Genomic DNA, 23,128 nt, shown 5'->3' on the forward strand with positions numbered 1-23,128 from the left:
CATTAACAAATTAAGTGACTTGTTGACTCACTTGAAGAGTATGAATTTAATATCATCTGGTTGGTGATTAAGGAATCAGAAGCTCTATTAGAGTGTTTCCATCATCACAATTGTCACAAAAATGTACACAAAAGCCTAATATAATGAAATACTAGGTATTTTCAACAATGACAGAAACTAGCAAAATGTCTGAATTCTTAAGAAAAATATCAGTGACCATGTGATTCATGTCAGGTACCAGTATCTTACAAAAAAAAAGAAAGAAAAACGAACATTATGTCTCTGGTCTCAAAAAACTCAGTGGTACTACATGACTCACAGGATTGGGAAATCTTAGGTTAGGTTACAGAGCTATAAGCTTATCTTTTAGGTAATACACCCTATCTCTACTTGAACATCAAATAAGATTCTCAAATTTTACACGCCTGAAAAAAGGAACTCTCTGAGTGTTTATCACACTGATAAATGACACCTCCATCTATCCAGTTACTCAAGTTGAAAACCTGCACTGCAAGTCCTCTCATTTTCCCACAGCTCCTATCAAATCCATCAAAAAACCCTGTAGGCTCTATCTTCAATTTCTAATCTAATCACATCTCACTCCTTTTACAGCTGTCTCTAGTTCAAGTCATCATCATCTCTCACTTCTATACTGTCTCTGGACAGATCCTCCATTAAATTATAGGTGGCTACCAAAGTTGAAAAGGTTGTTTTAAAATAAGTCATTTCACGTGACTTCCTACTCAAAAAAAAACCTACTTTCCTTCCTCACAGTAAAAATCCAAAATCCCACCATGGTTTCTAAAGCCCTCCAGCATGTGGCTCTGGTCTCTTTCTCTAACCTCATTTCCTACCTACCATTCTTCCCCATGTTCACTGTACTGCAGTCACACAGGCCTTCTTGTAGCCTCTGAATACATCAAACACATTCTCTTCTCAGTACCTTTGTACTGGCTGACCCCCTACCCAAAATGATTTTCTTCAAAAGATTTACAAAGCTCCACTCTGTTCCAATGTCAATTCTTCATACAGAGGTTTCCTCTGTGCATTCTCTCTAAAATAGCACCCTCCAACACTTTCTATCCCCTTCCATTTTACTTTTCTTCATAGAACTTATCATCACCTGACATCGTATATGTATTTGTTTACTTACACACTATGTGTCCCAAAGAATGCGTAATCCATGAGATCAGGGCTTTGCTTTATTCACTACTTTTTCTCCAGAGCTTAGAACAGTGCTTCGCATAGAGTACTGTTCACAATATACTTGTTGAAGAAATGATTTACTGTAGGGCAGGGGGCATAAATGTAAACAGCTGGTAACCTTCCAAAGTACATCAGGCTGGTTACAAAATACCTTGGGGAGTGGTAGACACTGTGACAAACTGAAGAACATATATTTCATCTAAAGAAGTCAGCTACTACTTACCCAATTTTGGCCATGAGTGAATGCAGGGATAATGTGGCAAGGTCTAATTTTTCAGAACAAAAACTTAATGTAAAATTCTCCAATATCTAAATGTTACATATTTTTTAAAAAATTAAGTAGGCTGACACTGGGAAGACACCTATGAACTCTATCTGTGAACTGTGTTTTCAAGAGGAGTCTAAGGGAAAGCACTTATCTGGGAAAATATCATAGGTCTGTGTAATAAATACAAGCCTCAGTAACAAGAACTTAATCTAAGCCATCGGAGGACTGAAGCAGAGGAGTTACGTAAACAGATGCTGCCATGAAAGATCACTCTTGAAACTTTGTAGAATTAAAGAGGACAAAAATCAAACAGATACTGGGTACCATCCAATAGTCCTAGCAGGAGCTGATAGTGATTTAGATCGAGATTGTAATTAAAAGTGAGAAGACATTGAAATCAAGATATTTAAAAAGTAAAGCCAACAGAATGGGCTAAGGAACAGGATATGGGGGTATGAAGTAAACTGTACAATCAAGGATCATTTTTCAGTCTGAGCGACTGGTAAATGATGGTATCATTTACTGAGATGGGGCAGACTTTGGGAGGAGCAAGATTAAAGGTAGAGATGGAGTTCCATTTTGGCTATATAAAGTTTGCAATTTCTTCTGTCATCCAAATGAAGATTTCAGGAAGGTATCTGCTTGAGTCTGGAGGTCAGGGGAGGAATCAGAACTAGAGATATAAATTTGGCCTTCATTAGAGCATAGTTGGTATTAAATGACACCAAACCAGAGGAAATCAACCGAAGGAGAAGGTATAGAGAAGAGAGAAAGCCCAGGAGTACTCTAGTACCTAGAGAAACAAGCACAGAAAATGGGACTAACCAGTAAGGAAGAAAGAAATCCAAGAGACTGCCATATCAGGAAGACAAGAAGAAAGTAGGTCAAAGTAGGTCAATTTATGCTGATAGGTTGAAGAGGGAGGGGTGAGAACAATGGATTTAGTAAGACTGATATCTTTAATGACCTTGTTAAGACCAGTTTCTGTGTAGTAGTAGAAAAGAATGTCCAGTTGGAAAATATCCAAGCGGGTGAGAAGAGATTGAAAGACAAAGTAAAATAAGTAAACATTAACAGTTTACTTTTGTGTAGGGTAGAAGAGAAATGAGACTGTAAATACAAGGAATCATGGGATCAAGGGAAGCTACTATTTTCTGTAAATCGAGTGATACTAAAGCATGTTTTCATGCCAATAAAAATAATCTAGCCATGAAGGAGACACTAGTAATGCAATACAAAATAAGATTCATAACTACAGTAGGCAAGAGGGAAGAGAATCTAGAACACAAGTGGAGGGGTCAAGCTTAGACTGTTGCAGGAATACTTTCGCTTTAACAAGAAAGAAGGCAGAGCACATAGGTACTAGCACAGGTTAGCACCTGTGATAGTGAGAAGATGGGGTACTTCTAATTACATCTGATTCTATCTAACATTTCATTAAGGTACAAAGCAAGCTGATAGAAGGGCTGACACTGAGGTTTGAGAAGTAAAAAAAGTCACCTCAGAGACTGAAAAAGCAAATTCACTACAGAAATGTTATAGAATAAGACTGTCGCTAGTGCTGAGTACCCATCTTAGATTTGCAGTCCTAAAATTAAAGTGAGAACAGACACACAGATGTGGGTTTTCTCTAGTAGCCTTCTGCTGTTTGGGTGCAAGTAGTGAGCAGGCAGATGGTTGGGGGTTTTGCCAGATGAGATACATCATGATGGAATGAGAGGGGCAAGGGAGTTAAGACTGTCTGAAAAAGAGTGACTTCAGTACAGAATCAGAGAAACGAGGACATGAAAGTAGCAGAGAAAAATAAAGCAGCAACATGTATAAATTGGAGGTCTCCAGGGAACTTGAAGAAGAGTGGGAGTAGGTGAATCAGAGTAAATAGACAAGAAAGTAAGTGGTAGCGAACAAAGAGGAGTATACTTGAAATCGAGATTTTGGAGGTGAGATTACTAGGGAAAATATTTTCATTTATTCATTCATTCCTAAACCTTTTTCTGAGTACCCGATGGTGGCTGATATGAGCTAGATAACCAGCGATACAATGGTAAAATACAATCACTGCCATTATAGAGCCTATTATCCAGTGAGAGAAGTAAAATATCTTGGCAGGTAAAGCCCATGTTCTTTCTTGTACTTTACGATGTTTTTATAATACTGCCAAGATATAATTGCAGAAAGTTTTCAGAGATATTTAGAGTTCTATAAAACATAGTATTTAAAACAATGCAACCTTACAAGGAAATTTAGAATGGTAAAGTATTTACAATCCTTACTGTGTAACAGACTATGCAATACCAGTATTGAATGTGATCCTACCTGAGCAGTAATCTTGATTGTTCTAATAATGTAACATTCTAATAAATTTTTTCAACCTCTTCTAAAACTTAAATGCAATAGTAGTTGCAGTACATTATTACATTAAAAATACACTTCATGGATAGAATACTTTGCATAAAGATTTTAGGGGCTCCTGAAATGATTTGATTCACTCAACCAAAATTCAGGTACCATATACAGATAAAGCACTGGGTAACATACTTAGGGTACAGGGTAAAATACACATATAGATAATTCAGATTAAGACCTGAAACAATTTAAATGTCCAGTAGTAAATGGCTTGTAACTTACTGTAGATAAAATATTACTAATAACAATAGCCAACATTTATTAACTGTTTACTATGTGCCAAGCACTGTTCTAAACATTTACTTCTATTAACTTCGTTAACCTTTGAATGCTTTGAAGTGGGTACTATTATCAATTATGTTTTATAAGTGAGGAAACTGAGAACAAAAAGTTAAATTCTCAAAAGGAAGAAAGCTAGTGACAGTCAGAACACAAACTTAGGTGGCCTTAATTCCCAGAGGTTGTATTTTTTTTAAGTTTTATTTTCCAAAAATTTCAGATTACAGAAATAGTAAAAAGTGCCATATTCCCGTTGCCAGATTTCCCAAATATTTTACATTTGCATTTGCATTATTATTCTCTATATTTTTTTTGGAAACATTTGAGAATAGGTTGCTGACTTTGATGCCTCTTTAACCTCTAAACACTTCAATGTGATTTCCTAAAAATAAAAATCATTCTCTTATAAAACCACGGTATAATTAACAAATCAGGAAATTCACGTCTCATTAATCCAGAGCACGTCTTCTGTCCTTGCCTCTCATGCCCTGACATTTTAGAAAAGTCCAACAAGCCAAAGTTATTTTGTGTACTAGTTTAGCAGCCTTTGATAATTCTTGCTGGAACTAATTATTCAAAACTTGTACTGTTAACGTGATGCTATGCAGCCAATAAAAACAATGAGGTGGATCTACCTCAATGTATTGGTATGTACAGAAATCTATTTTCTATTGTCCGCAGAAAAAAATTGCAGTTTATATCAGCGGTCCGGAATCCCTGGGCCACGGACTGGTACTGCACAGCAAGAGGTAAGTGGCAGAACAGCAAGCGACGCTTCCTCTGTTTGCAGCTGCTCCCCAGAACTACCATCACCACCTCAGATCATCAGGCATTAGATTCTCATAGGAGCACCGGTCTCTGGTGCCATAAAGGCTGAGGACTGCTGGTTTATATAATTCCACCATGTTAAATAAAATATACATTATGTATTGTGTACATAATGTATATGTATACATAAAGTATAGGTATTATAAAAAATACTTAGAATGGTACACAGCAAATGGAAACGTGTTTACCCTCTACCAGGCCAACCAGAACTGTTTCAATTAGTTTATTTACTTTTGTATTAGAAATGTTTGGTTGCAAATAGATACAGTGACTTAAGTGACACAGACTTATACCGTGCCAAATAACATGAACATTAGAATATATGTATTTTTTTTTTTTCAGCTCCATCACCCTAAGCTTGGATTGTCTTCGATTTTCATGTTTGTCACTTAATGTTTACAAGATGAAGCAGTACCTTTAAACATCACATCCATGTTTAATGACAGAAGGGATGGGCCATGCTATTATTATTCAAACTGGATACTATCGAGAGAAGAGGAGGATGCTATTAATAATCACACCGGACAAAAGGCACCAAGGAGAACTGTTCCATGCAAATCAGCATGTATAGACACCAACTGTAACAGAAGAATGTACGAAGGGCAGGCAGAGAAGAAAAGTAAAGTCTGTCTAGGCAAGTCAAGAGAGTATGATCCAAGGTTAAAGATAAGTAAGACTTTGCCATAAAAAGGTAAGTAAAAGAGAAAAGGCATGAGAGCCAGAAGGAACGTCCTGTGCACAAGCGTGAGAGGATGAAAGAGAAACACACACTCAGGATTAGCTAAAAAATAATATGCTAGGAGGAGAAAAACAAAAATTTGTAGGAGAAAGAAAATGTAAGCACACACTACTTTGGCTCATTTGTCATTAACATTTATATAATCACAATAATGTCAGCAATAAATAATGATTTAACCGAAAATTTAATTACTATTTGGGGTAAGGGAGGGGATAATATATAAATGCTAAATATATGCTAAAGGTGTGATAACTGAAAATTGTTAAATCCTTAAATCCAGAAATTAGAATGTAAGCCTCGTATCCAAAAATATGAAAATAGCAGAAAAAAACTAAAAGAATTAAATATTATTATAGAATGGATAAGGAAAGAGCAGAAAATTACAATTTTTCATTTTAAGTCTTATGAACTATTTGATTTTTACACTATGTACAAGTATTATTACTTTTATTAAAACACATGCCCCAGGGAAAATGTTCAAATAGCAAAATCGAATGTGACCAGATAACCTATTTTTAAGAAGGTAACTGGTGTCAAGTGGGGAATGAACTAGAGGTAAAGCCTGGGCCAGAAAGAAGAGTTCTGCCTAAACCTAGAGCTGATGAAGGAAGGAACTAAAGCAAGAAAAATGAGAGAAGAAAAAACAGTGCCCAGATTCAAGACATTTGCAAGGTAAAAATAAAAGAACCTGGATGTAGGAGTCTTTAAAAAAAAAAAAAGGTAATCAAAGATAACACTCTAGATATGATTTTGCAAGATACAGAATGCAAGAGGAAAAGTGGTTTCATGGGGGAATTGTGGTTCTCATTTTGTATGTGTGAGCAGATATTAAGAAATAAAGAAACACCTTTAGGTAGCTGAAAATGTATCTAGTTCAGGAGTTAAAACAAAGCAGTACATATATGAGAACAAAATACATTAGCACTTAGGAACTTTAGAAGCATCCATTTCAAACAAAGAAATGATCTTATTATAAATCATTTTCATTTATTACCAGATCTCTTAAGGACTTTTACTGGGTAATCAAAATTTTTTTCTAATTATAAATCTGAGACAAACTTATCTGGAAAATTGGAAAAGTTTAGGGGGAAACAATGACTACTTGTATGATAAACCCACACAGCATATGAGGAATGCCTGTTTTCTCATCCTCAACACGGTATTCTAAAAAATTTCTAACCTTTGTCAATGATGGGCAAAAAATGGTGTCTCACACTTTTAAGTTGCATTTCTCTTAAGGCTAAGCATCTCATGTTTAAAAGCCATTTTATTTTCTGTGAACTATCTCCTGATTTTTAAAAAAACATTTTACACTTACAATATTTCATCTAATGGGAATTTATTTTTATGTTATAAACAATGTTTGTGTCCTTCCAAAATTCATATGTTAAGTCCTAACCCCCAATGTGATAGTATCTGGATGTGGGGTTTTGGGAGGTGATTGATTGGGTCATAAAGGCAGAGATCTCTACTTTTAAAAGGGACCCCCGAGAGTTATCTTCCCACACTTCTGCCAAGTGTATACACAGTGCAAAGAAGGCCATCTATGAAGCAGGAAGCAGGCCCCCATCAGACACTGAAGCACCAGTGCCTTGATCTTGGGCAACTTAGCCTCCAAAACAGTGAGGAATAAATTTCTATTGTTTATAAGCCAATTAGTATATGGTATTCTGTTATAGCAGCCCAAAGGGACTAAAGCAGATGTAAAATGACAAATTAATTTTCAAGGATGCTAACCAATTGTTCCAGTACTATTTGTTAAATGGATTTTTTCTCAGCCTGATTTTTGATCTCTTTTGGGTGTACTTTGAGAACCTAAGCAACTAAATAATTTGTTTCTCTTCTCACTTATTAACTTAATCTTTTAAAAATTCTACCCAGTGGATTAGATTTTCCATGACACTCATATCAATTCAAATATATAGCTAAATAACCAACAAGTGTATATAAGTAAATGGTTTTTCATAAACAACTCACAAGCCATACATTTAAATGTGGAAAATCATGTTAGGTATGTATTAATTATTCTCACATATATAACATTAATTTAGAAAAGCTTTACATACTTATATACTGGACCACTGTAGAAGCTTAAGATATCTATTTTGGATCAACAACAATATTAATAAAAAATCAGTCTCAACAAAGGAAAGAATTAAATAATCACTTATCAATAATCTCAGATTCTATCACCTTTCTCTTAAAATTATCTGTATCTGAAACTTTATTTTCTATAAGAAGAAAAAATCTTTATGTCTAAAGTTCAGAACACTTCCTTAGGGTGAGGTGCTTAGTATTAATTGGGAAAAAACGTTTATACCCTAACTATTCTTCATACCTTTGTTTTCCTTAGCTCTCTCTTATCAAGGACTGAAAGTAAAGCACTCTGTGCTTTAATTTATAAGAGAGTTGAAGGCAGAGGCTGGCACTTATTTTCTTTGTGTAGCCCTACAATATCCAGAACAAAGCACTCTGCACATAATGGATACGTAATGAATGATACTGACAGAAAGAACATACACTAAGATGAAGGTTCTTTCTTGAAGAGAACTGGATTACTTTAGCCAATGTATTTGTAAAAAGCAATAGCATGTTTTAAAAACTGTTTTTAACTATACGTGTTACAAAAATATGAACCATCACAGTGAATAATTAGGCAGCCAATGAGCTTCGAGAATTCTTATATTACAAAATCTTACCTCTTCGAAAACAGCAGCTTTATTTACTTTTTCCCTTGCAATGTCACAGATTTTCAAGATACCCAAAGCAAAAGCTTTCATGGCAGGATCTTCTATAAAGTCCGGGTTATGAATGTAAAGGCATGTAAATACTGTCTGTGCCAAAGAGTGGCCTTCTAACCATGTTATCTAGAAAAGAAATAAAAGAATGTGTATGTTTAAGGTGATAGAGAGTCTGCAAAGTCTCAACTGATCCAACAAAGACCAGAGTGCCACAGACCCAAATAAATATAATAGTAAGCGTAAGATTTAAAAGGTGATTAAAGAAAAGATCAGGAAAGACAAAATTAGAATTCACTTTCATTGACTAAAGTCTTTCAAGAATCATATACCTTAAATATGACCAGCTGAAAGATAAATATGGGAAGCATTCATATACATAATTCATATTATAATATATTTGGAGACTAATGAAATTAGAGTACCTCCTTATATAGCATCCAAAAGCAATCAATCCTACATGTGGTCAAAAAAAAAAAATCCATAAAATAGGGAATTTACAATTTTAGAACTAACTAGAGATCCCAGCCATTCATTCGACTCTATTTTTCATCTTCACTACCACCAACCCAGTGAAGAGCAACAAACACATCTCACTTAGATTACTGCAAGAAACTATACAATGATTTTATTGCCTCCCATCTTTAATACTCTCAACCAGAGGAATCTTGCTAAAACATGAAAATAATCATTCAACACTATTTTACTGAGTAGCTGTAACAGGCCAGGTACCATGTGCTAAAACCTGGGAATATCTTTAGCAGTCAAAATTAAGTAATTATGTCCCAAGTGCTATACTAGGTATTTTCACATATCTTATCTCATTTTTCCTAACACTTTGAGGAGAAAGGTATCTTTCAACTTTTACATATATAAAAAAAAAGCCTGAGGGTGTAAATAATTTTGCCCAAATTTACAGTTACATTTTACACTAAGTCCCAAGAATTCTGCAATATAGCAAGAATTACAAAATGAGAAATGAACATAAAAATTACAATTAAGGTGTTTTGTATAACCAGCCTGCAGAAGACTTTCTAGACTAAAAACTATGTGTCTATTAAAGGCCAAATTCTCAGATAAAATCCCTAGAGCCTCATACAATGGTTCAACTTTGGCAAAAACCTTCCCTCTAGCCTCTATTAGTCCTTTCTACTAGGACTGTACACTGCTAAAGGGTAATAACAATATCTTTGAGGGAAAGAGACAACTTTGGAGGAAGAAGGATCAGGATTAAGATTCTGGCTATGCCCGTTCCTAGCAATGTAATCCTAGACAAATAATAAGATACATATATCAAATAGAGCTGATGTAAGAACTAAATGAAAAATATACATGTAAATTCCCTAACAGAGTACTTCAAATACACTGGTAATCAATACTTACTAAATGATTAAATGAATATATTTTACATATTTTTAAGGATAATGATTTAAAAGCTTAAAAAGAAAGGAGCAGTCAGAAAATAGGTGAAAAAGAAAAAAAGGCAATATAAATGAGCATTTTCCCTCAATTAATCAATACTGTATACAGAAGACAACCTATCTACCACACAGAAAGCACTAAAAAGTTTTCTTCATTTTCAAAAAGATGGCCAGTTTACTACAATCTACCCTAGATTAAGAAACATATTTCTCCGAAGCCAATCCAAAATTCTTTGTTTCAATTCTATGCTTATTTACGGAAACTTCCAATTGCAGATTTGTTTCCCTGTTATCTTGAGAATGAAGGGGGAACTCAGTGATGGCCATATTATTATCTTCACTAGAAGAAAATAACTCACTTACCCAGAAAATGAGAACCTAAAATCATACGAGAAGATATAATGCTGTTTCCTATAGCATAACTTGGCCTGCTAATTTTACTAGGCTAAGCATTATATATGGATCATATTCAACATGGTGTGTATACTTTTAAATTTAAAGATTCACATGTAAGTCATAGTTTTTAAATTAACCAATAGTGTTATTTTAACTCTTACCAAACAGCAAAAACATGTATCCATTATCCCTATCAATTCAGGCAAGGTGAGGTCTTTAATTTTAATGGTGCCATCCTAAAAAGAAAGGGAAATATGACATATAAGCAGAAGTTTTAAAAAATTTATGTAGAGTAGCATTTTGCAAATGTTATAGCAAATCTATCTACAGTAGCATTTTGGCTTTCAAAAATTAAATATTTAAAAACAGCAATTCCAGGAAATCTCTATCTCATCATCTGATAAAACTAAGATGCCAAATTAAATCTGTGTTCTTAAAAATAGTGTATCTTAATAAGAAAAATCAAAGCCTCTCAATTAAACAGAATAAAGGCTTTTATAAAGAAATGAAAAGCCAAACAAACAGGTATTTTAAAAGCACAGTGTGAATTAGTTTAAGAATGAATATGAATCATTTTAATGAATAGAAATTTACAAAGAATAAACATTTAAAAAAATACTTCCCTTGAGTAACTATACTACTTGTAAATTTTGTTTACAATATCCATTTACTTAGCAAATCTTTCTTCGTAAAATATGTGAAATTAAACTCTGGCAACTTTGAATGAATTTCTAAATCAATTCTCCATGAGCAAATTTGAAATTTGCTACTATAAGCATACTTAATATATTAATACATAAAATTTAATCCCTAAGCCAATTATGCTGGTATCTGAATATATCCAATTTCCCTGGTATTGGAATACATACTTAAATGCTTTCAAAATTCAATTTTAAAAATGTACACACACATACAAATTTAGAGCAAGCTTTTCATGAAGACCTAATATAATAAATTTTCAGATTTCAATAGAAAGAGATCTAGATATGTAAAGGTTTTAAATAATTCTTGTTTATATACTTGAGATATTTTTAGAAAATAACTAAATTTTTTTCTTTTTGAGGTGAGGCAACCCTTTGCTGACCTCACAGATTGCAAGAACCCTGTCAGCTTACAATCCTTATTTATTTTTTATGCCTAAAGCACCGGGTCTTTCTAGGTGGTCTCCCATCCAAGTACTAAGCCGGACCCTGCTTAGCTTCCGAGATCAGACAGGATTGGGCTTGTTCAGGGTGGCATGGCCATAGAAGGAAAATAACTGAACTTTAAGTTAATATACTAAGTTTGATTTCCATTATTAATCAGAATGTTATAATATAAATAACAAATGATAAAAGAAAACACAAAAAGCACAATGCTGACTACCTTGATAGCTTGTTCAAAATTGAGAACTTTTCGATTAACTTGATTTCCAATCATCCCAGCATCCATCTTGGGATCCATCATTTCAATGGCAGACATGGCTTCAAAAAGACCAAACCTGCAAATAAAAAAATGGACTTCACAAATTGTTTTTGAATTAGTCAGCTTATCCAGATTCCCACAATGATATAAAATCATATTTCAAATAACTACAATATTCTATGTATTTAAGTCTCTCCAACTTGCTAACACTTCTACTTCAATTAAATAATCTTCTTTTAACTTAACAATTTTTCCACGTACTGGTGACTGAAATTATAGACTGAAATTATTTTACATGCATTGTGGAAAACAAAAGATAATTTTGGTGCTACCTTCAACAAGGCTGTGTGTTAGAAATTTTTGGACAAAGGAGATCAACTGATCTATAATAGATTATACTTTGCCATCTTTAATTTTCTCTATTTAACATTCAGAAAGTCATGCTCAGAATAATCATTATTAAATGTAACTTTTTGATTTTTTCATTTTCTTTATATCGTGAAAGTCCAACAATCTAGCGTATTACACTCTACAATGCCCAAAGTTTTGGCAAGTACATAATGAAAAGTAATGCAGTAATCCTGATGGTCTGGTAATTGTGGCTTATTAGCCATAAAAGCAGATAGTTGCGACGCAGTGGACTGATTAAGTGTACCATTAACTGAGATGTGCCTCAAGAAATGGGAGAGGAAGAAGAAAAGCCTAAAAGTAAGTTTGACGGTAGCTATTTAATTCATTCAAGAAATACTTACTGAGTGCCTACTATGTGCTAAGGACTTGAGATACATGAATAAGCAAAACAAATTTGCCTGCCTCATGAAGCTTATGTTCTAGTGGAAGGAAAGGGACAATAAGCCATAAGGGTAAATAAGTTACACAATATGTCAGAAGACTGTACATGGTAGGGAGAAAAGATAGCTAAAAAAGATATGAATTGGAAAGATACAACTTTAATAGATGGTCAGGGTAGGCTGCTATTCTCTGGGCTGAACCTAAAACCTTGGGGAAATAAAGAGGGCTAGGCCTTTTTAACTGTGCTCTCTCAAATCTTGTTCCATCGTTTTCCTGCATTAGCTTGTGATTTCATTACATCCCTCCTCCTACAAATGCCTCAGCATCAAAAGAAAGGTTCTAAAGTGTGATACCTGGATCAGCAGCATCAATTTCACCTGGGAACTTGTTAAAAATGCAATTTCTGAGGTCCCACACCAAGCCTACTAAATAAGGGGTGAGGCTTAGCAATCTGCATTTTAAAAAACCCTTCAGATGATTCTGATGCACACTAAAGTTTGAGAAGAACTAAATTTCAGATTCTACTTCCCCTCCTCAAATGTCCAATCTTGTCTGCTAATTTAAAATTTTATATTCCTAACCTGAAAACTGAGCCTGAATATAGCACTATGGGAACTGAAGCTATCAATGGGAGTAAAAATATAATCAAGCACTTCCCTTTATCTTTCCAGGGATTCTCAATCTACTTTAACCCAGGTGCTTAGTCACTGATATCTCTGGTCATCAACCAGCCTATCACATACGACATACTATGGATACCTTTTCTTTAAGAATTCCACATCCTGTATATTTACCCTCAAGGAAAGGACCATAAGTCACAGACGAACATTTCATATCACAACTAGGGTCACTGGCCCCAAAACTGCTCACCAAGGTTAAAAATATATTTATAATTACTATTACTTTTACAGCTTTGAAAGGTGAAATAGTCAGACGTCAAGGAACACTACTGCACATGAGAAAACAGATGGAAATATCACTCCACACTATTTCAAAAGACAGAAATACTTACAGCTTATCATGAAGCAGTTCTCCCAACTTTAATTCTAAAAGAAACAAAGAGAAAAATCCTTTGAACAATACAATAACTGCATTTAACTTTTAATGTTAAAAAAAAATGAAACAAAATATTAGCACCTGAAAAATATGCTTGCATTCCTTCTAACTTCATTTTTTAAGAAACCGTTATATTATTTCTCTTCAATTTCTAATATAATACCTTCTACCACTTGTCCCCAACCTTTCTGGCACCAGGAACTGGGAATTTCTGAGAATCTAATGCCTGATGATCTGAGGTAGAGCTGAGATGGTGATGCTAGTGCTGGTAAGTGACTGTAAATACAAATGAAGCTTCAAGGCTCAGCTCACCTCCTGCTGTGTGGCCCACTTCCTAACAGGTCATGGACCAGTACCAATCTATGGCCCAAGGGTTGTGGACTCCTGTTCTACATAGTGAATATTTAGATACTAACCATATATCGAACTTTTGAGAATTAACAAGTGGCCCATCATGGGCCAGAATGATCCAATCAGAATTAACAACTTCATTTCAAAAAAAAAAAAAATCACTCAGTAAATTTTCCTCTAAATAAACTTTTCCATAGAATTGATTGCTACTTCTCAAGCTGTTTTTAAACCACTTGGTGTCATAATCTTATCTCTTTTTGTTCCAGATACAGTATCAAAACTATTTTTTTAATTACATTTTATTTAGATAATATATAAAACATGCGTAAACAGCTGATCAAAGCAGTGTTCAGCTCATAGAAAGAGGTTCTCAACCTTGGCTGCATATTAGTATTAACTGGGAAACTTAAAAAATTCAAAGTCCAAGCAGCATCCCAAACCAACTAAGTTCTAAGGGGTGGGATCTATGCAAAGGTTTTAAAGCACTCCAGGTAATTTCAATATGCAGGTACTTTACATTTCAAGTAGCTTAGATGTTAATGGTCAAATCCTGTGGAAGGTATAACAAGCAATTTCCAGAACTTTACCCATCATCTTAGCTAATCACAAGTTAAATAACAATCATTTTTAACAGTTCCATGTACCAAAACAGATAAATCGATGAGAAGAATAGGTCAAAATACTACAACAAAGCGTAACAGAATATACCGCAATTCTCAAAGATGGTTTGGGAACCCAAGAGTCTGTGACTTTAAAATTATGTTTGTAGTAAAACTAAAACGTACTTTGTCATTTTCATTGTGTTGACATTTGCACTGATAATGCAAAAGCAATAATGTAAAGAGGAAAAAACTGCTGTAGCTTCAGCACAAATCAAGACAGTGTCCCCATGCTAAATAGTATATTCTTCAACTCCACACATTTGCGGTTAAAAAAGACAAAAAATATTTTTTAAATTTCACCTAAGAAGTCCTTGATGAATGTAAAAATTATTAATCTCAGAGGTAGCACTAGGGTGAGCAACTGAAGAATCTACAGTACAAAATTTAAGAGGCACTCGCTTTCGGGTAGTGTCTCCTTAAATTTTGTACTCTAAGTGCCTTACTTGTTTCACCTTAGTGCTGACTCTGATTTATCTTATTAAATCTCAACCTTTGAGTATATATCTTTTTAATATTCTATTTGACAAATGGGAAGTATACATTAACTTCCACTGTATACCAGAGTAAGAAGCTGTCCTGAGGAAAAGCTCTTGCACAATTATCACGGAACACCATTTTTACTTGAAAGGACAATTGACAAACTACAGTTACTTATACTAGAGAATATGACATTTTCTCAAAAATAAATGTTTGTCGCTTTAAGAAAAAAAAAACTAACAACCTTGCCAATGATAAAATTTGAGGTTTCAGGGAAAAACTGAAATTTTGGAAAACATGTATCTGCCACTGTGAGCCTGACAGTTTTCCAATACTTATATTTTGCAACTAGCAATGCATGTTATAAAATTAGGCATGGATAAAAGATCCATTCAAAGTTTAAGACAGACCAATGGACTTTAATGTAACAGAGCATGAAAAGTCCATTGATATGGCTTCCAACTCCACATTATAACTAATCTTTAAAAAACTGCATGTAAAGTTTTAGTGTAGTATCAAAGAATATTCACAATTATCTGAAAAGTTTCATCCACTTCTCAACTACATATTTACTGAGGTCAGAATTACTTTATTTTCTTCAACCAAAACAACATGCAGCAACAGACTGAATGAATACAGAAGCAGACGTGGAATTCAGGTGCCCTCCATTATGTCAACATTAAAGAGATTTTCAAAAATATAAAACAACTCCACTCAGTTCTAAGTTTTCTTTTTTTTTGAAAATATATTTTTCATTGGAAAAATGTTAACATGCAATGAGTCCATCTTTTTCTTCTAAGAATAAAGCACTAACAGCAAATTCCTAAAACAATGATTTTAAAAATGGTGTTCATGGATGGGGATGAAGAACCAAAAGTCTATTAAAGTTTTATCAAGAATCTATACTTCTTCTATAATTGTTAAATGTTATATAATCAGTTCAATGATAATCTTTTAAAAAGATTACAGAAACATGTTCTAAAACTAACTGGATAATAACATTATAATCAAGTATTGCTACAATTTGAGTGCCCAAGCTGTGGTCATAATTATGCTGGTTCCAAGAAGTCACCCAAAATGACAGCATTTAATGTAATGCAGTGATTCTCAAACTTCTGAAGTCCAAGATCCAGATATTTTCTGCTTAGAAGAAACATGGCCTTATAATATTCACTCATTCTTAAAACAAATATATATATATTGTATTAATATACATAAAAGTTCTGGGTGAGAGAAGACAAATGAGAAAGGAAGAGAAATAAGAAGCTTAAGCAACCTAGATTTCAAAGAAGAAAGAAAATAAAAGTTTTCCAAAAGTACTGGGCAAGAGCTGAAGAAACTGGATGGATATGGGGTTCATAAACAATGGTACCTGTAATAAAGATTGACTAAGGAAGAATGAACTAAGGCATTAGAGAAGAAAAAGCGATGAGAGGAAAGGTCTATATCCTCCTTGACTTAAAAATAATGGAAGCAATGCCAGCTGACCTAGGATCACCTCTGGGTTCTAGACACCTACCGGTGTCTATGAGGGGTTGTTGGCTATCCTGAGAGCTTGTGGAAGAAGAGAATCTGGCAAGTGGAAGAAGGAGCTGTGTATATTTTATGATCATTTATGTTTAAGTGAAAAGTCTAAACTGTGGATTAGTAATTCAGGAAGTACCTAAATATAGACAACCAAATGGAATATGAAGCACAGAGACTATTTTACAGGAGCAAAATGAGATGGTTTTAATTAGGCAAAGTTTCCTAGAGAAGAAAAATTCAGAGGTGTCCTTTAAATAAATGATATATTACATATCAGGCAAAATAACAGTGATGGCAACACACATTTGAAATAATATGCAAAGAAAAAAACTTGGTTAAAGGAAGAGTGGAGGGGAATGTGTGCCAGCTGCATAGCAGAAAATAAATGATAAGTCAGAATTTGCTCCAGAGTACTCTGAAGAGCCACTAAAAGAATAAATAGAAATGTGTATAAAAAAATATTGCCATCCATATGCAGATTATTTTATCATACCTGCACCAAATCACCAAAGTCTAGCCAAATGCCATTACAGTCACTGAAGAGAAACCACTGCAATGGTTAAAGAAAAGGATGCAATGAGGTCTATTTTAAATTTAGTTTTCAGAAAGTTGCTAGAACAGAAACCTAAACTATAATCTAGGCAATGAATCTATTTCAACAAAGGAAAACAAATTATTAATAACTACAGGTTCAAGAGCTGCCAAAATCCTTTAGTCCTAAATCTACATGTAAAGCAAGATTAATTCTATATCCACTTTTTAATCTCAAGAAGTATACCTCACATTTGTGCCACTTGAAACAGCGCAAGTACTAATTATGGAAGTTGATAGGATTATTTGATGTTGACAACAAAATGACATGCCAGACTCTCAATCCACAATGAAGCAGAGATTAAATCCTATCTCCTACTCTAAACTTTTTCCATGAAGAAGGAAGAATTATTCACTGTTCCTCAAATACACAACTCTCAATGAATTTATTCTGGCTCTGATGGTTCATCTCAGTCTAGAATAATTGTCTCATAATTACTTAAGAGAAACTCAACCATTCTTTAAGGCCTAACTCAAGCCATATGTACTTCATAAAACCTTTCTTATTTAGATTCATGACAGCCTTCTTATATAGATCACTTAAGATCAGGGCAAGATGATAGGTATGATCCACTTAACAGTCTAAGATCTCTGAGCACAAAAACTACACTGCAACTTATACTTCTTTCTCTCTCCCTTAAAAGACATAAAATGGGCAGTCACCCAACTCCTAGACTGATGTTCCTTCCACTATCTCACTTAGGCATACTTTAATTGGACATGTTTTAAAAGAGTCGAAGGACAGGCACATGATTTATCATTCTGCTTACGTTCAATTGGCTCTTTCCACTTGAAGCTGCTCCGCTCCTTAACAGCATTAGTCTAAACACACTGTATCTCATCATCACCAAACACCTAACCTTCTTCTTCACTAAGAAAATAGAAGCCATCAAGGTATGAATCCCTTCACCATCCTAACCTGTTTCTCTGGTCTCAGTATGTCCCTATTCTTTTCCCCTGAGTTAATTTCTTTATCATGTTCTTGATCCCATCCTCTCTTAAAGTTCAAGCTCTCACTCTGTCATTTGTTGCTTCCACTTCGATCTCCCCCTCGCTAAGACTCTCACCTCAAACCAACAAACGTGCTCATTTCTCCAATCATTTATCGCACTTACTATGTGCCAGGAAATGTTCTGCATGCTAAGGTAACTGATAAGATCGCTGCACTCAGAGCTTACATTTCAGTGGGTGAAACTGACAACAAACAAGAAATAATTGAAAATGATGATTTCTGACAATAGATAAGTGATGTGAAGGATATAAACAGGGTGATTCAACTGAACTGGAGTTAAAAAGAAGAAAATGAGGGGGTGAATCTGTTTAGACTGGTTGTTCTGACAAATCCTCTCTGGAGATTTAACATTTAAATGGTCAGAAAGGAGAGAGCTTTGTGAAGACCTGGGGCAAAGCAATTTAAGATAGAGTAAACAAAATATGTACCTTGGAGTGTTTAATGAGATAGGAAGGACTTGTGAGGAACATAGGGAGCCTAGTGGGTCAGTGGTAAGAAAATGAAATCTGCGTGGTAGTCAGAAACTATATCATAAAGGACTTGGAGAATAAGTTTGGACTTTATTCCACGTGCAACAAGAAGGCACAAGAGGATCTCAAGCAGAGAGTCGCATAATCTGATCATTTTCAAATCTTAAATATACAATAACATAACCATCTTTAGGTCAACAGAATTTCTGTTTCCACATTTTAAATTGTTGCTATGTACTCTCTAATCTTTAAAGTTGGAAAATTTTAATAGAAGAAATTGCCTCGACATCTATATTTAATGCTGTATTTCACATATCCTGGCTTTAAATGAAAGTTAAAATTAGAGGGTAGAGAATGAATAAGTATGATTAATAAACTTAATAAACCATACTTACCTATCGATTTAATTTATTGAGACAGTTCAGAAATCGCAATCAAGATTTTATCTTTTCCCAGATTTTGAACTTCTAATCCAAATACTCAAACTCACCTCGACAAGCTTCTTCAAAATCTTGGGTTATGTCCACCCAGTTTGTATTGCTTTTTTCCATCTTTTCTGGTATACTGAGCTCCCATCCTGAATCATCGTCTTCTACAGAAGCTTTCATAACCATTATGCCTATAAAATTAATACTGGTGTAAAAGAGAGGATGCATATTTCAGGACAAGGGTATTTGCAAACCACGTGTGTTCAAGCACTGGATGAAAATCTTACTGAACTGTTTAAGCAGAACTCTTCCGAGTTTGAGGCTCGTACTGGAAAAATATACCTTACTGCAATAAAATCTCACGTTAATGTAATACTACTACTGCTTATTTACTAATAGCCCACCACCCACCAGAGATCATAAAGAGTTTGCCATTCCACTATTTAAGAAAAATGACAAACCACCTCACCACTGGCCCAAACAAAACCAACTCCAGAGACTGCAACTTTCAACAGAGACCACAAGTTGACCAAGGTACTCTTCAGTACTCCATGAAGCAGCCAATTACTCAAGTCAAAGTGGTCCCCCACCTGCCAGGAGCTTGAGGGGCCAACCTCTCTCAGACTGGGCAGGACCCCAGAACAGCCTCGCCGAGGGGCACGGCGTGCGGGAGCGCACTGCAGAGTCCCACCGGCCAGGTCCACGGCCGGACCGCACCTGAGGCGGGGTCCCACCCCACCCCTGGCCAATCGACCCGGCCTTGTCCCCGGCTCCACAGGGCGCGAAAGCAAGGACAAGACTGTTGTCGAACGGGAGGGCGGGCACGCCGGGTGCAGGTCGTCGCCCCGGTAACACCGGTCAAGGCGAGGGCCTTGGCGGGCAGCGGGCGCTCAGGAGCCTAAGGCTCCTACCTGAAGCGCGGCAGGAGGGCCGGGGCCGCAGGGTGACCTGACGTCCCTAGGATCCGTCACACACGCGAGGGGCCCAAGCTTTCAGAGCCAGAAAAGAGGGAGTATCAATGGCTCCACACGGGCGGTTCCTACCTACTTCTCCCGTGGCCAACCGCGCCGCCACGCACCTTCCAGACCGCGGAAAAAGACGACGCCTCCTTGGCCGCCGCCGCCGCCCCCTCCCCTACCAGCTCAGCCCGACCGGCAGCGTGCGCGCATGCGTACGCCCGGTGCGCGCGCGACCCCGCCCCCTCTCCCTCACTCCAGGGGACTCACGCTCCCCGGCCACACCCCTTCCCTCGCCTCCGCCAACGTTGGGCCGATGGCAGCCGTCTTTTCTTCTCGCGGGAGAAAAGCCAATCGCGAGACCAGAAGCTCCCTTCCTTTTGCAGACTCGGGCCGCGTCCTGGGGTAGTGGGCGGATCCTGGTAAGGGGCGGAGCCTTGGGGGGGTTGTAGAGCCCGCCCCGCGCGGCTCCCTGGGAAATTCTTAGAAAGGTGACGTGAGGGTTCAAGGAAACAATGGAAATAAGTGTGGACTCTAGAAGTTACAGTCCTGAATGAAGAGCTAGGCTCCTAAAGCTCTCTACCTAGCTAGAGCTAACTAACATCAGATTTATGTTTACTAGAGAGTGCATGGGGGTTTCGTGAGGGAAAGTTAGAAACAAAATATCTGCATTGTCAAACCAACCATTTTCTTCCAAACTCTTAAATGTTTTAGGTTTTTAAAAAAATTATTAATAAAACGATTAGTTTTAACGTGGAGTTACTAAGTAGACTGGTGCAGGTAAGAAATGCATCTTTAGCATTACGTACCCATTAAAATCTAACAGAGGATACCAAATGTTGACTAGGATGTGAAGCAACTGAACCTCTCCTATTTTCAATGGGACTGCAAAATGGTTCCAACCACTTTGGTAAACAACTTGTCTTTTACTGTAAAGTTAATCATGTGTTTATATGATCCAGCAATTTTACTTCTAGATGTTTACTTAGGAATGAAAATGTGTTGGTACATTAATTTTCATAGCTTTATTTTAAAAATTATTTATTATTATTTATGCCTATAGCACCTGGTCTTCCTAGGTGGGCTCCCATCCAAGTACTAACCAGGCCCCACCCTGCTTAGCTTCCAAGGTGGGATGGCCAAAGACTATGGACTATGGTTCCACTGGGACACAAACCCAGGATCTTCTGCATGTAAAGCAGATGTGCTAACTTAATAACATTAAATTTAAAAATATAAAATATATATCTTTATGTCTCACAGAATAATTTCCTAAGGGCAGGAACTATTTTGATTGAACCTGTATCCCCAGCATTTAGGGCAGTGATTGGCATATGGTAGGTACTCACTAAATACACTAATGACAATGTGGAAAAGAATAACAACAGAAATTTATATCGTTTCTCCAAAACCATTTGATAATCTTTATAAAATCTAGAAAAGGATGGACTGAATGTGCCTAAGGTATTAAGTATTGTGTAGATTATGACAGAAACCAATATAGCAAAAGAAGAAAAAGATGAAGAAAAAAGAAGGGAAGAAGGAAGAAAGAAATCACTTGAATAAGGCAGTCAAGTGAAGCAGGTTTTTATTAATTTTAACTAAAATTGTAATTTATTTAAAATTGAAATTTTCACAAATTCTAATAACCTTCTGCTATAGAAACCATTTTTTCTGAGAAAGAGTTTAACTTCTGACATCCTGTATGCTTCATAGTGTTGAAAATGGTGGATATTTTAGACATTAGATAGACTACCAGATGAATAAATGAATGCACAGGAATTGATAGACAAATAGTTGGTGTCCCTAAACAAGCCTGTATAGATACATAGTTGATGGGCATTTTTGAAGAGCTGGAAACTAATTTACAGGAGTCTAAATCTTGACTAGTAAAATTTTAAGTATTCCATGCTTAAACGCTTGAGAGGAAATTTAGCTTGATGTCATCATACAGTACTGACACCAGGAACCATTGTAACATGGGTTTGATAAAACCAGCTGTCAAAGTAAATTTTACATTTGATGATTCAGTTTTACCACTACATAAAGAAATTAAGTAAATCCTAAAAGCTGCAGACAGTTCAGAGAAATGCTTTTAGAAAAGGAAATAGAAAGATATCCTACTGTATCATGTGAAAGAAGCATTTTTTTAATTAAGTATAGGTAATTTCAATTTAGTTCAATGTTTTTACATTATCTTTTTAAAAAATCTTACATTTGTGTGTTTTAAGAATACACAATAATCCAGTAAAGTTATAAAAAAATTAAACTCCTGTATTAGGAAATAATATATAATCATCTTCTATACACTGTTTATAATATATCAACATTATCAATATAGTTATATTTTTTCACATATTTTTAATTAGTTGCTTTTACTATCCATTACTAATAATTATCACTGTTAACTAGTTCTGTTGTTTAAATAACTGCATTTAAATAACAGAAAATTAAAGACACAATATGTAATTTCAAATAAACATCTATTTTTCATTTTAGGTTAAAGTGATAACACGTGTATATTTATTACATATCTTTTTTCCCCTCGTATGACTGTGTTCTGAATTGACCATTTTAAGTTATTCACCCTACTTCATTGAGTGAGTGTACCATAATTTATTCAACTAGTCTGCTGTCCATGGACATTTAGGTTGTTTTCAAGGTTTTACCATTATAAATAGTACTACCATGAATAGCTGTGTGCATGTGCCTTTTCATAGTTTTGCCTGTGATCTTTGGGCTAAATTCTTATAAGCGGAGTTTGGAGTCTAAGTATACATGCATATGTATTTTTGCTATTGGTAAATTCCTTTTTATAACTTTGTTCCTATTTCATATTTCCACCAGCAACATATGAGTGCTCACCTTCCTATAACTTCATCAATACAGTATTTGGTCCAAGTTTTGGAATTTTGCCAACCTGGTAAGAGATAAAAATGGTATCATCGTGTAGTTTTAATTTGTATTCTCTTATCGTGAATAAATGAAGTAGAACATCTTTTTTTAAATTAAGTTCATTGGAGTAACATTGGTCAATACAATTATATAATTTTCAAGTGTACATTATCATTTGACATCTGTATATTCTATTGTGTTTACCACCCAAAGTCCAGTTTCCTCC

General features: G+C 35.4%; 1 protein-coding gene across 6 annotated transcripts in view; it reads right to left on the reverse strand.

The window, feature by feature from the left end:
* NAA35 (N-alpha-acetyltransferase 35, NatC auxiliary subunit) overlaps window positions 1-20,232 on the reverse strand; it is a 60,675-nt gene extending 40,443 nt beyond the window's left edge. Inside the window, exons 1-6 of one of the 6 annotated variants that reach the window (XM_016130325.2) lie at window positions 20,095-20,230; window positions 19,114-19,242; window positions 13,490-13,523; window positions 11,647-11,761; window positions 10,443-10,517; window positions 8,426-8,593 (exon numbers count right to left, since the gene is read on the reverse strand). In XM_016130325.2, coding sequence (XP_015985811.1) covers window positions 8,426-8,593; window positions 10,443-10,517; window positions 11,647-11,761; window positions 13,490-13,523; window positions 19,114-19,237 — 516 coding nt within the window. In that variant the 5' untranslated portion in view covers window positions 19,238-19,242; window positions 20,095-20,230. Of the gene's footprint in view, window positions 1-8,425; window positions 8,594-10,442; window positions 10,518-11,646; window positions 11,762-13,489; window positions 13,524-19,113; window positions 19,257-20,094 lie in introns of all 6 variants that reach the window. The other 5 variants (XM_016130326.2, XM_016130327.2, XM_016130328.2 and 2 more) reach the window with 5 other exon arrangements.
* Between the last annotated feature and the right edge of the window lie 2,896 nt (window positions 20,233-23,128).

The sequence above is a fragment of the Rousettus aegyptiacus genome, unplaced genomic scaffold (genome assembly GCF_014176215.1).
Source record: "Rousettus aegyptiacus isolate mRouAeg1 unplaced genomic scaffold, mRouAeg1.p scaffold_m13_p_3, whole genome shotgun sequence".
Lineage (NCBI taxonomy): Eukaryota > Metazoa > Chordata > Mammalia > Chiroptera > Pteropodidae > Rousettus > Rousettus aegyptiacus.